Genomic DNA, 12963 nt, shown 5'->3' on the forward strand with positions numbered 1-12963 from the left:
GGAGGGGTCTGGTCCAGAGGGTTCTTCCGGGCCACCCTGGGGAGAGTGGTGCATGAGGGAAGAAGGGGGCTCTGGAGCCCGCCTTCACACACCCCTCCCAGCCCAGCACACTGTGCCAGGTGGGTGCCCTGGTGACACTTCTCAGTCAGAGGTGATGATGCTTCCTGGGGTGGGGTGACAGGGTTTCAGGCTCTGTCAGGCCTAAGTGATTGTGGAGGGCGCAAGGAACAAAAGGAAAGGCCAGCTCCAGGGCCCGGGCTGCAAGATGAGACTTATGACTGACCTGTTAAGACCCCTAGTCTACAGCATGGATTGAGGGGCCTGCTCAAGCAAGAGGCCCAGGGAAGTCTCCCTGGGAAGGTAGGGTTACGACCCTTCAATCTTCCTCCAGCAGCAGTGGAGTCTGCTCTTTGGGCTGGGGTGTTGTTGTCACTGGGGAGTGGGAGCCATGCCCAGACGGACCTCCTGCAGTGTGCCCAATAGGTCAGATGTTCGGGGCCTCCCCTCCTTTCCAGAAGCCACAGCCCCCACAGCACAGCCCCAGTCCCCCAGCCATGAGGACTTAATATCCATTGGTATGTGGCTTGGGATGAAGGCAGGAACCATGCCAAGTGTCACTGTGACAAATGTCAAGTGTTATTATGAAAAAGGAGCAGAGCTGCCTACGTGCCCAGCTGCCCTTTGCCAATGTTTTTTTTTCTCTTTTGGTTCAAGATCCTCCTGAAGTCCCAAGAAGGTCAGTCTTACAAGCCCACAGGCCAGGATGTTCCTCATTTAATGAGCAATCTCGGCTTCATAGACAAAGCCCTCTAACTCCTTCCTTCCCCTGATACCCATCTTCCTCCTTTCTAGAAAGCACCACCCAGTCTCTTTCTTTAAGTCCTTTTCCAGCTCTAAAACCTGTTTGGGAAATCATGAAACAGAGGTCACTCAGGGTGACCTTCTTTCTCATGCAATGGATGGGAGGGCTCTTCATTTTCAGCTCATGTGCTGGCATCAGTCCATTTAGTACAATACACAGATACACAGTAATGATATAATTACATGATGCAAATATTAACTTCATCCCTTTCCTTATAAATTTGGCTTTTCTCACCAGAGCTCAGGGGCAGTCATGACAATAAAAATAACAATAGTAATTACAAGAAATATGCTCTGAGAACAGAGAAACCACAAAGCCCATCTCAACATACAAATACAAAAATAGAACTCGCACATACAGGGCGTTTCCAGGAGTTAGTAGCATACAGTACCATGGGTGGGGTGCAGTTGGCAGAAGCTGTCCACTTTTTCCAAGTGCAGGTGTTCGTTGCTGAGGACCTTGTGCTCCTCCTCCCTTCATTTTCTAGAGTAACTTCCCAGAGGACCCTGCCTGGAGCCTGCCAAGCCAGAGTCTAGCCTAAAGGCCCAGAGGGCTGTTTGTTTCTTTCTGGCCTCCCTAGGGTAGAGGGCAGAGCTGGCTGCAGCTCTGACACCCTTTCTTGGAGCTCCGCACTCTCTCCTCCCCTCTTTAATCCCCTCTGTCTCCCCTCCCTTCTGCTCTTCAGCCCCTATCCTTTCCTCCTCTCCTCCTCTGCTTTGACCAGCTGACCTCCCAGCAGACAGCACTGCAGGCTGGAAGGCTTCTCAGGGCGTTGATAGGTTAATCTCTGCTTCTGGTTCATTTACTACATGGTCAAAGGGGAGAAAGGAGCAGGTATTTCAGGTCCCAGTTCTCTGGAGGTGCCAGGGGTAGGCAGTCTGGGTTTGAGTTTCAGTGGGGCAGGGAACCCTGTCTTGCTTTTTATCTTTTTTTCCCCTCCTTTCTTTGTCTTGGTTGTTTTAATGGAGGGAATCTCAAACCCGGTGGTCTTATCTCTTTCCAGTCAGTTTTGTGCATCATGAACGTGTTCCTGTGCAGGCTGGGAACAACTTTTCATTTAGTCCTCCTCCTCCGCTCTGTGCTCCCCAGCCTGAGAAACTGCTGATGGCAAAAACACCTCCGCTACATGCCCCGGCAGAATGCATCCTTGCCGTCCGATCTTTCCCCCCAAGAATCAGCAGGACTTACACTTCGTTTTTTTCTCTACCTTGTTTCCCCCTTAAAAGAAAAACAGTCTTCCTAAATCCATTTAGCATAAAACAGAGATTCCAGAGATGGAAACACGGGGTCTTACAGGTGGCTTCTGAGCTAACTGATGCCATCCTGAGTCCTTGTGGACACCTGTTCCTGCCTGGGTCCCACAGTCTATCCTAAGGGTCTCCTGCCCTCTGTCCATCTCCATATCCTCTCAATCTTCTGCATCCCTGGCCCTGATTCTGAGGACTGCAGGGCTCACAGAGCCTCCACATTCCCAGCCTCCAGGGCTGCGGCATGCTTGCATCACCATGGGAAAGACAGCCCACTCTTCCCGCCTGCACCCTTCCCCAGCTCCCCCACCCTATCTCTAGTCCACAGACACAAGGGACAACAATCCCCCAAAACCCACCCCTCCCCGCTCGTGGGAATGGAGAGCCTGACAGTGGGGAGGGGGTCCTCTCAGGAGGGGCAGGTATCCCAGCAACCCTGGCCTGGGGAAAGGAAGTCAGGCTGTGAGATGCCCCCACCTGGTTTACAAAGTGAAGCCTGAGCCCTGACCAACCCAGATCCCTGGGGACTCTAGCAGTCCATGCCTCTAGATTATCTATGCCTCTCTCTGATTCTCAGATGGAGAAGAGGCGGTGGGCAGTGGCAGAGAGCCACCAAGATATCAGGGCATGACAGGAGGGGAGGTGCATTGTTGCTCCACCTTCCTAACACCTCCATGTTCCCTCCCCAAGTCGGTCAGGTAGGCTCTTCTTGCGGGGTGCTAGCTTAGAGGCCATTTCCTCCCTCCTCTGGCTCCCTGAGAGCCCGCTACCGGGACACCCCCTAGACCCACCCACACACCCACTCGGAGGGTCACTCAGAATGGCCATTGTTCTGTAGACTGGGAAAGAACCACCCAACCCTCTTGCCTCTGGGCACACCCGGAAATGTGCTCCGGAAGCCAGGCCATCTCTGAGAACAAATGGCAGATCCCTCGGGGCTGCCAGCGGCCAAAGGGTGCTGGCTCCAGCTGGGTCTGAGAGCACAGAGAGGGGCAGGGAACAGGCCTCAAGCAGCCGACCCCTCCATCAGACCCCAGTCTTTTCTGTAGGTGGCCCAGTAGCAGTGTGGGGGCAGAGACACCCGTCTCTAAGAGGTAAACAGATGTCCTGACCCCCTCTGCCCTAGCCAGTGGGTGGGAGATGCTGGGGGCTGCTAGTGGGCTCCCCCAGCCCATTCTGACCACCCCTCCTCTGCCCGCTTCTACGTGGCCTCCACCTCCCGGGGTGTCCGATTGTGCTCAGCATGCACCCGGCTCTTCATCTTCTTGCCTAGCTCCAGCCCTGCCCAGCTCTTGCCCTTGGCCTGCTTGCCCCGGCTCCGGCTCCGGAAGGAGCCTGAGCATTCCATGGTGCCCCTGCACCACACGCGCTCACAGTACTCATCTACCCGGGGCAGGTTGGCAAAGCCGATGAGCTGCAGGATGTCCTTGTACCAGGCCTTGGGTCGGGTGGAAGCCAGGCCTCCCCGGGCTGGGGGCTCCTCTGGCTTTGGCTCCGGAGGGAACACGTTGTCCAGCTGTGAGGCCACAATCACCACCAGAGCCAGGCGGACCACAGTCTGGGAGAAGCCATGCTCCAGAGTGGTGCAGGTATATGTGCCCGCATCGAAACGGCTGAGCCTGCGGAACAGCAGCCCTCGCTCCGTGTGCAAGACTCGCTCGTCCGTCTTCACCTGCCAGGCGGGTGGGAGGGCGTGAGTGTGGTGCGAGGTGGGAGTGTACCATCAGCTTCTCTGCCCCAGCTTTTCTGCCATCCTTGGGGCCCAGTGCCTGGCCACTTCTTGCCCTGTTCTCCCCTTCCCAGGAGAGGACCAGCAGCTTGGCAATGTGGGCCTCCTCTAGACCACGAGCTAATTCAGGTGGGGCCTCACCTTCCCGTAGCCCAGGAAGGGGCCTCCTCAAGGATTTTACTGGCTAGTTTCTCTCTTAGTCAGAGGACACCAATCTTGGCCTCGGAGGGCCCTGGCACACATTCCCAAGGAACAGAGGGGCTAAGATGTTATCCCCTTAGCCCTTCTGGAGGTACCATCCCATCTACAGGCTTTTCTCAAGGGAGGGGCTGTGCCCCTGGGCCCAGGACTAGGCTTCAGAACCTCCCTATACTGCACACATGCACATGCACGCGCGCGCGCGCGCGCGCGCGCACACACACACACACACACACACACACACACACACACACACGCAGCCTTCCCATCCTGGTCTGAACTGTTCACACCCCGACGGTGCGAGCTAACAGCCCCAGCCCAGGGTGGGCTGAGCGCCCATCACAGCGTGGGAAGCGGGAGTGCCGTTCTGATCCCAGCTGGCCTCTGGCCTGGACCCTGTGTGGGCTTTAGTCTGCACATCTGTGTGTTGAGGGTGGATTGCTTGGGCCGTCAGCTAGTGTTGTGAAACACCATCTTGCTGCTCCCCTCCTCCCCTGGGGAATCTTCTCAGTGCCCAGCCCAACAGCTGGCCCAAGGCTGGCCTCCCCCAGTTCCCAGGCTGGAGGGAGAGCCCCTCCTGTAATCAATCCACTCCTGCCCCTCCCCTTCTCTGCCCCAGCCAATGCCCATCCTCAGGCCCCAGACTTAAACCATCCCTGGGGTTGAGAGACCTTTCCGGATGGGGGAGGAGAGGGCCTGAGCAGACAGCTGGACTCCAGGGAGGAAGTGTGTGGCCAGGCTTTGAAGGTGGAGGGCAAGAACCAGTGGTTAAGGACCCAGAAGGTTCTCTTCTGCTGTGTGTGTGTGTAGCATAGGGAGGTTCTGAAGCCTAGTCCTGGGCCCAGGGCACAGCCCCCTCCCCTGCCTGGGGCAGAAGAGAACCAAGAACCCCTGGAGAAGAGAAACCTTCAAAGATGAGCCATGTGTGTAAATATGGAAGACTTACTGGCCAGCCCAGACCCTCTTCCCTCTCTTCCACCACCCACCTGCCAGACTGGGGGAATTCCAGCCACATCTGGCCTGGGCATTCCCAGAAGGCAGACATAGGGCACGTCCATCTAGGCACCTCAGGAGCCTAATACACACTTTTCTTAGGTTGATCTTGGCAGGTGCTTCCCCAGAACCCCTTTCTAGGGCTCAGGTCTTGGGGTTCAGGATGGGAAGTGACCTCAGGACATGGAGGCTGGAGGCAGGGGTCTTCTCACTCACCTGGTCAGGCCCCTCATCCCCTGGCCTCTGCAAGAGCCAGCGGACAGCAGCCTGGGGAGACTTGGGCAGGCACTCCAGGAAGGTGCTGTTGTGCTCCGTGCCGTAGACCGTGGTAGCCGCCACAAGTCCCATTGCCTCCTCTGGAGAGAGGCAGAGGTTGGCTCAGGTTGGGAACTATGGGACCCAGATCCCAGTGCCACCACCTTCAGTTCACCACAGTTCAGAAGCCCCACTAGTATGACAAGAACTTAGGTATCCATGGATCCCTAAGCCAGCCACTGTGTCCAAAGGCTCTGCTTCCATGCACTAGCAGGAGCTACACAGAGAGGGAAACAGGACTATCCGTCATAAGAAGACCATTCTGAGAACACACTTTGCAGGGGTGGAGCCGAGCCACAGGGGTGAGTTCCAGCTCAGCCTGGGCCCTCCCACCTGCCACCACTCACCTTCCTGGCTCTGGCCCGGGCACTGCAGGACAGGGTTGCCATGCCGGATGTCCTGCCGGCGGAACCGGCGCTTGCCGAGGCTGGGGCGGTAGTGGGTACAGGAGGCACCGTCCCAGGCACAGTATGGGTCCCGGGCTAGGCAGCACTCTGCACAGGCAGTGCCGTAAGTCTCACACTGGTGCAGCCGCAGCTGGGCCACACCCAGCCGAGAGCCCACATACAGCATTTGCTGAGGAGGGACGGAAGTAGAGCCTGAGGTGAGCCCGGGGTTCGCCCACACGCAGCCAGGCTCTCAGCCCCTTGGCTTCCTGAGACCCCTGCCACTTGCAGGAAGTCTTCCAGAACCTCTTGGATTCATTCAAAAAATAAAAAGTGTTTATCACCCACCTGCTGCATACCAGATTCTGTGCCAGGACACAGAGGGATGGAGGAGAACCAAGACCTGGGATGTTTTCTCTAAGGGACTTCTCCAGGCCCTCCCAGCTGCTGACCTTTGCCCTCTATCCCAGGGGCCTTTATCCTGACTTGTCCCTGACTTTAGAGGTGCACCTTGCTTTAAGCAATCCTTGCACAAAAGTTAGTATTTGCACAAAGATACACTGAAGCAGATAAACACGGGGAGATGGGTTTTGCCACTTGGCAAATATAGCAGGCCTCTAAAAAGTGGCCTTGTTGGACTTAACATCTGGATTTTGTTTTCAGGCACACTTTTGCCTCCCTTAGGAACTGGGCTTTGTGGCTATCCCCTTATCTGGACGCAGCCCCACTTACTCGGTGCTTCCAATGCCCACTGGCCACTTGTTGCAGGGGCTAATCAGGCCTGCCTCAGCACAGCTTTCCCCAGACTACAGTGGAGCTTGAGGAGGCTGCGGAGCAGGGGAAGAGGAGGAAGCTGTGGAGCAGGGGCAGAGGAGGAGGCTGTGGAGCAGGGGCAGAAGAGGGGTCCAAGAGGAGGGTAGCAGCTGCTCTTACCCTTTTGACAGAGATCTCCATTTCAGTGATAGCTGTTGGCACCTGGGGAAGGAGAAGGGTCTCAGCGTGGGTGGGGTGGACCAGGACCTGTCATTGCCCCCCTGCTTTCGGTCTCCTCCAACCCTGGGGTGGGAACCACCTAGCTCCCAGGCTGGGTCTTGCACTCCTTGGCAGCTAAGGCTAGACAGTCTTTCCCAGACAATGGGTTACAAGAAAGGCCCCCTGGTCATGGCTGGCCTCCAAGCAGGAGGCTTGGCTGAAAGCACAGAGCTAGAGTGTCCCCTCTCTCCACTTGTTCCCCAGCAATGAGGCAGCTGTCCTAAATTACCCAGCTCAGGTCCAGGAGGTACAACAGGCCTCCAAACACAGACTATCCCCTTCCTGAGTCTCTAGAGGGGCCTTGGGGTCTCAACCATCTCCTCCCTGCAACGTGAGCCCAACAGGGTTTTGCAAAGGGTTGCTCCCCTTGACCATCCCTCCCAGCACCCCAGGCACTTTCAGCTCACAGGCTGTAGCTCTGGGCCTCCAGTCATTCATAAGTGGCTGCAAGGCCTCTGCCACAGCGGAGGTGGCGGGGGCATCTCTTTCTGCACCCTCTCCCCAGCATCCTGCCAGCTGCAAATTCAGCAAAGACAGGCTGGCTCCCTACTGGGCTTGCTCCTGCATCCCTGCAGCTAGGCTCAGACCCAAAGATGGGGCTTGGAGGGACCCTTCCATCAGCCCCTTGCTTACCTTAAACACCTGGAGCTCCTCCAGAACCACTTCCTCGGGTTCAGCTGAGCCCCCTGCCTGGAGGGCCATGACTTTGAGCACGGAGCCTGAGTCTGGAGCCAGGGAAGAGGGGTCAGTGGGACAGGAGGGGACAGCCAGAGACCCCACACCCCTCTCCAGCCTGGCCACTCTTGCTCAGCTGTCCTACCAGTCCCCAGGAAGATGACATCGTAGGTCCCATCCTCTGCCTCCACGCGGTCCACCACGATCTGGTGTAGCTGCTGGGCCAGGTGGGTCTTGACAAGGACAGGGCGGCCATGCCGAGGCCGCACAGGCCAGAACATGAGGGGATGGGCTCGGGCAAACTGCAGCACCTCATCTGGGTAGTCCTTGGTGCTGCCAAAAGGCCGCCCTGGCTGCGCAGTCATCTTGCTGGGGCACTGTGGGCAGCAGGGAAGGGAGGGCCTGAGGTATCCTGAGACAGCACACACACCCCCACCACCAGTCTGTTTCCACCCCAACCAGGGCAACCTCTCTCACTGCAGGAGGGCTCTCCTCTCCCACCACACCCACCCCACCCCACTCAGGCCCTCTGGAGCCCAGGCTCAGCCAACGTCCGCTGCCATGGGGGTGCATGGGGACATGGGGCCACTCCAAGGAGCCCTTCCCCACATCTGCTCAGAACTCGATTCCCTGGCCTTGCCCCAGGAGATACTCACCACGCCAGGGCGGGGGAAGGGCACCTTGCCCACATAGGGCCCCCACTGGTGCTGAGGCCCATCTCGGTGGGCAAAGGGCCCGTTGAAGACCTCCCAGATGTCTGCCATGTGGTACACACAGACGGCGAAGCCCTGGAACACGGCACTGCCAGGGCACACGGGACAGTCAGGCCAGAGTGGCCATCAAGGACAAGAAGGGGATAGCCTGGTTCCATGGGCAGGACACAGGATAATAGTGCCTGTGCAAGCAGAGACTCCAAAAAGCAAAGACCCCAAGGCAAAGGCAAAGAGAGACTCAGAGAGTACAGTCATAGGTCACAAAGACGGGGTCCATCGCAAGGCCAGGGTGCTGGGTGCAGGGAAGCTGGGTGTGCCCACCTGACAGTGCTGAACAGCGCATACACCTCAAGGCTTTTCCCGGCCTTGGGCCATAGCAGGAACACGTCCTCTGGGGTAGAGAAGGGAGCACGAGTGTCATGGCCACTGCCAATGCCCTGACTCACCAGCTCTCAGCCCTCCCTAGACCTGCTTGGCCAGGCCCTCACCTAGCTGGTCAAAGTGGGTCTCGGCACCACCAGGGCCGGGCACTGAGCAGACCAGCCTGGCCTTGAGGAAAGTGCTCCATTTGTTCACCAGCACCCGCTGGCCCCCAGCATCATTCTGCAGGATAAGGGGCCAGAGTCAGCCTTGGGCCCCACGAGGATGGGTCCCACCATCCGCTCTAATACCCTCGCCCACTCGGGGAGAGGTATGCATGTCAGCTTTGCATCCTTGCCTCAGTTTCCCTACTGCTGGCCAGGGGTTGGGGGAGAAAGGTCTGGGAATGGGAGGGTGCAGCGGGGACTTGAACCTCACCACCCCTTCCCAGCTCTCACCACACAGACGCGGCCCACGCGGCTGACAGTGACATAGTTCGAGCCACCATCGGGCGAGGGGACAGTTTCTGAGAAGAAGAAGTACACCTTGTCATTGTCCTGGTCAGAGTTCTCAGGGATCCGGGCGGCCATCACAAACCGGGGGTCTGGAAGGGCGACAGGGTCATGCTGGGTGGAGGGGCCCCACAGGCAGGACGGGAGCAGAACCCAGTGGGGAGAGGAATGGGGCAGGCGGCTCCCACTAGAGGCTGGTGTCCTAGCCGGGAAAGTAGCCTCTTCCCCCGTGCCAGTCCCAGGGGCAGGCCTCACCGTGCAAGAGGCTCTGGTCAGAGTCAGAACGCAGAGCTGGCCGAGGACCTCCGCTTCGGAAGATCATGGCCTCTCGCCCCAGGAAGTCAGCGGTGAGACCCGTGTACAGCTCCCCGCCTGGGGTGGGGGTTGGGGAACAGAGTCAGGGGAGGAGGCCCAGGCCCAGCAGCCGGGTCCCTCCCTTCTCAGTGACATAGGCCAGCTGCCACCCTCCCTGTTCCCACCCTGGCCTGGGCATCACCCACCTACAAAGGTGCTGGCAAAGGGACGGCTGGGTTCGTGAGGGCACCGCCCCCGGCCGCTTTCCACACTGCCGGGCTCCAGGTGGAGCACATGCTAAGGGGAGGGAGAGAGGGAGGGAGGGGCGTCACCTGGGAGACACGCGCCAGCAGCCCACACCCAAGCAGGAGCCCTTGCGTGCAGCTAGAGAGTGGGGGCGGGCGGAAGGCGTCCTCATCCAGGGCCCCTCTAATGGGGTCAGCTCCCCGACACAAAGGCGCCTTTCTGTCCCTGCCCTTCTGTCCCTACCCAGGCTCAATGGGAACGTTCAGGCAGCAGGGAGGAAATGTCACTGCCTCCCAGTCCCTTGTGGGGCCTGGCCCAGGCTCACCTCCCCACGGTGGCCCACTGTGATGAGGGCGCAGGTGGGCTGGAAGGCCCCAGTGCCACAGGCTAGCAGGTGGGTCCGGTTGTGAGGCTGCAGCACCCGCACGAAGTTGGCACACTCTGTCTGTGGGGAGAAGGAGTGGGTGGCTGAGGGGTGAGAGGGGGTGCTCGCCATCTCCTCAGGGCCCAAGGCTCAGCCCTGTCTGGCAGTCAGCTCTGGGGAAGGGGGTGGGTGTGACATTCCCAGCAGACCTTCAAAAGCCCTCAGGATCTGCTCCAAATGCCCCTGGTAGAGGCAGCTGGGGCGTGGCCACAGACTATCCTGAAGGTCAGGGCAGGGTGTCGGGTTGAGGGGCCATCCCTCCCGACAGCACTCACCAAAGGATCTCTTCCCTTTTGAACACACTCCTCCCTCTGTCCTGGCTGCGGCGGCCACAGGACCTGAAACACAGCCTGGCTGACCTCAGGTCCTCCCCTGATCTCACAGGCTCAGTTTCCCCATGTGGCCTCCCATCTGGAGGTGCCCAGCTCTCAAACAGACCCCCTGCCCTGCCAGTCCAGCTCACCTCCCGGGGATCTGGCCACGCCTGGTCCAGTCGCAGAGAGTAGAGGGCATCCAGGCCACCCAGAAAGAGGCGGTCCCGGTACTCATCTAGGTACATGGCCTGGAAGTTCAGGGAGCCCCGGGGGCCCAGAAAGATGGCAGAGCGGTTGGCAGATAGGAGGTCTAGGAGGGAGTACAGGGAGGCAGATCAGGGCCATGGCTCAGCCTAGTTCCCCAGCCAAGGAGTGGAGGTGGAGGCTCCGGCTGAGCATCCACCTCTGACACACTCACATCTGGAAAATGTTTCCATCCACGTGGTGCTGGAAGGTTTTTGGACCATGGCTCCTGGGGACAGGTGGGACGGGAGGCTCAGAACCTCCCACCCAGCCCAGCCTATCCTGGGACCTACCTCCCACCCCTCCATTCCTTAGCCCTTCATCGTGCAGCTATCTTCCCACTGTCCCATCTGTGCCCTACCCAGTCCCCAGGGAGGATGGCCCCAACCAGCAGAAACTAGAGCAAAGTGCTGGAAGATCCTGGAGGAAGGGCGGGAGTCTTTGCAAGCCGCCTGACTCAGCTGGAGGGTGGGCCAGCAGGCAAAAGTGTTCCCAGCAGAGGGGACCCCTGGCAACCGCCTGGGTGCAGGAGAGGGCAGGTGTGGCCAGGAAGGGCTCCCACCTCCAGTCCAGGTCTGTGGCCGAAGAGAATTTTCTCCCCATAGATGTTGGCCATCCCGGCCCCAGAGATGAGAGCCGGGAGCTGTCTGGGGACGTTGGTCCCAGGAGTTGAGGATCCTGAGGTAGGTCCTCAGGCTTGGCTGGGGAGGGGGAAGTAATGGGGGCAGTAGGATGTGGTAGGAAGGGGGCACTGACCACCTTTGGGAAGGCCCAGAGTGTCCTATGCCTTCCCTACAGAAGCATCTCCACCCAACACCCATTCCACCCCCAAAACTCATCAACAGTCTCTTCCGGGAAGCCCTCCATGGATGACAGTACCTTGGGGAACTTTCCCTATTTGGGGCTTTTTCTAGTAGTCTGACCTCCTGCCAAAACCACAGGTCCCAGAATAAGACCACATTCCCCTCAGCCTCTCCAGGAGGGAGTGGTGTCTCCCCCACCAGACTGGGCTTCCCAGGGGAAGGTGGTCACCCCTCTGGTTTCCTTAGGAAGGATCTCCCAAGAGCCTGTCTCAGGGGCCTTCCCCGGGCCCGTCCGTGGAGGCCTGAGCCGGCTCACATGTCTAGGGTAGAACACAGGAACCCCCAGGCTGGGATGGGCAAAGAGGGGAGGTGAAACTCCCCCTGGGCTGAGGCACTTCTTGGATGGGGGAGCACATGAAGAAACCCACTCTGGGAAGTGGGCTGCAAGGGGTTCCTCCCCTTCTCTGTGGCCCCAGGACCAAGGGATAGAGTGCTGCCCACTCTCCCATTGGCCACCCTGGGCAAAAAGTGCCAGCTGAGCCCAGACAGACCCTTCAGCCCCATCCTTTCTGTCCCTCTCCCCTGCCTGGTCCCCTCCCCATCTTTATTGAGTTCTCTCGGGGTTTCCATCTGTCCCTTTCTCAGCAGTCCCCCTCAGGTCCCTCCCCACCACCCTGGTCCTGTCTCCCAGGACCTGCCTCCCTCCCACTCCCCTACAGCTGGCCAGGCACCCAAGAGCCCAAGGCACCCAAACAGGGCACATGCACACAAACAGAGCACATGCACACAAACAGGGCATGCAGGGGCTGGTACCTCGGTAGGAGAGCCGCAGGCGGGGCACACTGGGGCCAGGGCTGGGGCCGGAGCTACCCCCATGGAGCAGGAGTCCCCCTAGCAGCCAGCAGATGGCCCAGGCCGAGGGGGCCATGCTGGGGAACTGAGGGCACCGCTGCCGCCTGCCTGCAGAGCCGCCCTCTGGTCCTGCTGGCCGCCGGCTGTAGTTTGCTCTGCTGCCACCAGGCCACCACTTATAAGGCAGTGGCTCCACCCAGTCCTGGGCGGGAAGAGGGACGGGGGAGAGAAGGAGGCCGGGGCCTTGCCGTCCACCTGCCACTTCTCCTTCCACCTTGTTGGCCCAGTGCAGGCCTTTGTGTCACACTGGCCAGCTAGCTCTCCATTGAGAAGACCTTCCCAGCTGGGGCACGGGCCATGTGTACAGAGATGTCCACAAATACAGGTCCTCAGGCTCCAGCAAAGTGACAAGTGGGGAGAGAGCCTGGAAGGGAGGTCAGGGATCAGAGGTCGAGGTTGATGGGCTGGGTAGAGGCCGAGCTGGGCTCTGCCTTGTTCTCTGCCCCTCCACTGCCCACAGCAGAGACCTTCCAAACTGGCCCTGCCCCAATTCCAGGATGTTCCAGCCTCCTGAAGCCTCGGCCAGAGGGGGCACCATGTCCTAGGCTGGTGTTTGAGGTCTGGCAACACTTCATAGAGCCAGCAAGAGATGACTGCCCAGCCTCTTCCACCCAGGCCTGTCCCCCTCTGGCTTCCAGCCACCCCAGCCTCTCGCCACATCTACAGGCCCCATCTCAGCTCACCAGGCTTGCTTTGGGGTAGGGG

General features: G+C 59.2%; 1 protein-coding gene across 2 annotated transcripts; it reads right to left on the reverse strand.

Annotated features, from left to right (window-relative positions):
* Positions 1–1022: 1022 nt before the first annotated feature.
* Positions 1023–12350, reverse strand: SEMA3G (semaphorin 3G). 2 transcript variants are annotated; one of them, XM_028844195.2, is made up of 16 exons: positions 12160–12350; positions 10450–10610; positions 10262–10324; positions 9888–10007; positions 9523–9613; positions 9278–9394; positions 8969–9036; positions 8639–8753; positions 8472–8541; positions 8094–8238; positions 7583–7814; positions 7396–7487; positions 6664–6705; positions 5692–5920; positions 5246–5385; positions 1023–3781 (listed from the first exon to the last, which is right to left on the reverse strand). In XM_028844195.2, exons 1-16 carry the CDS (start codon positions 12272–12274, stop codon positions 3311–3313), a joined length of 2271 nt encoding a protein of 756 aa, XP_028700028.2. In that variant the 5' UTR covers positions 12275–12350; the 3' UTR covers positions 1023–3310. The 2 variants fall into 2 exon arrangements, with proteins under 2 accessions (XP_028700028.2, XP_001085769.4); XM_001085769.4 differs by having other exon boundaries at positions 8969–9114.
* Positions 12351–12963: the final 613 nt, after the last annotated feature.

This window comes from Macaca mulatta, chromosome 2, assembly GCF_049350105.2.
Source record: "Macaca mulatta isolate MMU2019108-1 chromosome 2, T2T-MMU8v2.0, whole genome shotgun sequence".
NCBI lineage: Eukaryota > Metazoa > Chordata > Mammalia > Primates > Cercopithecidae > Macaca > Macaca mulatta.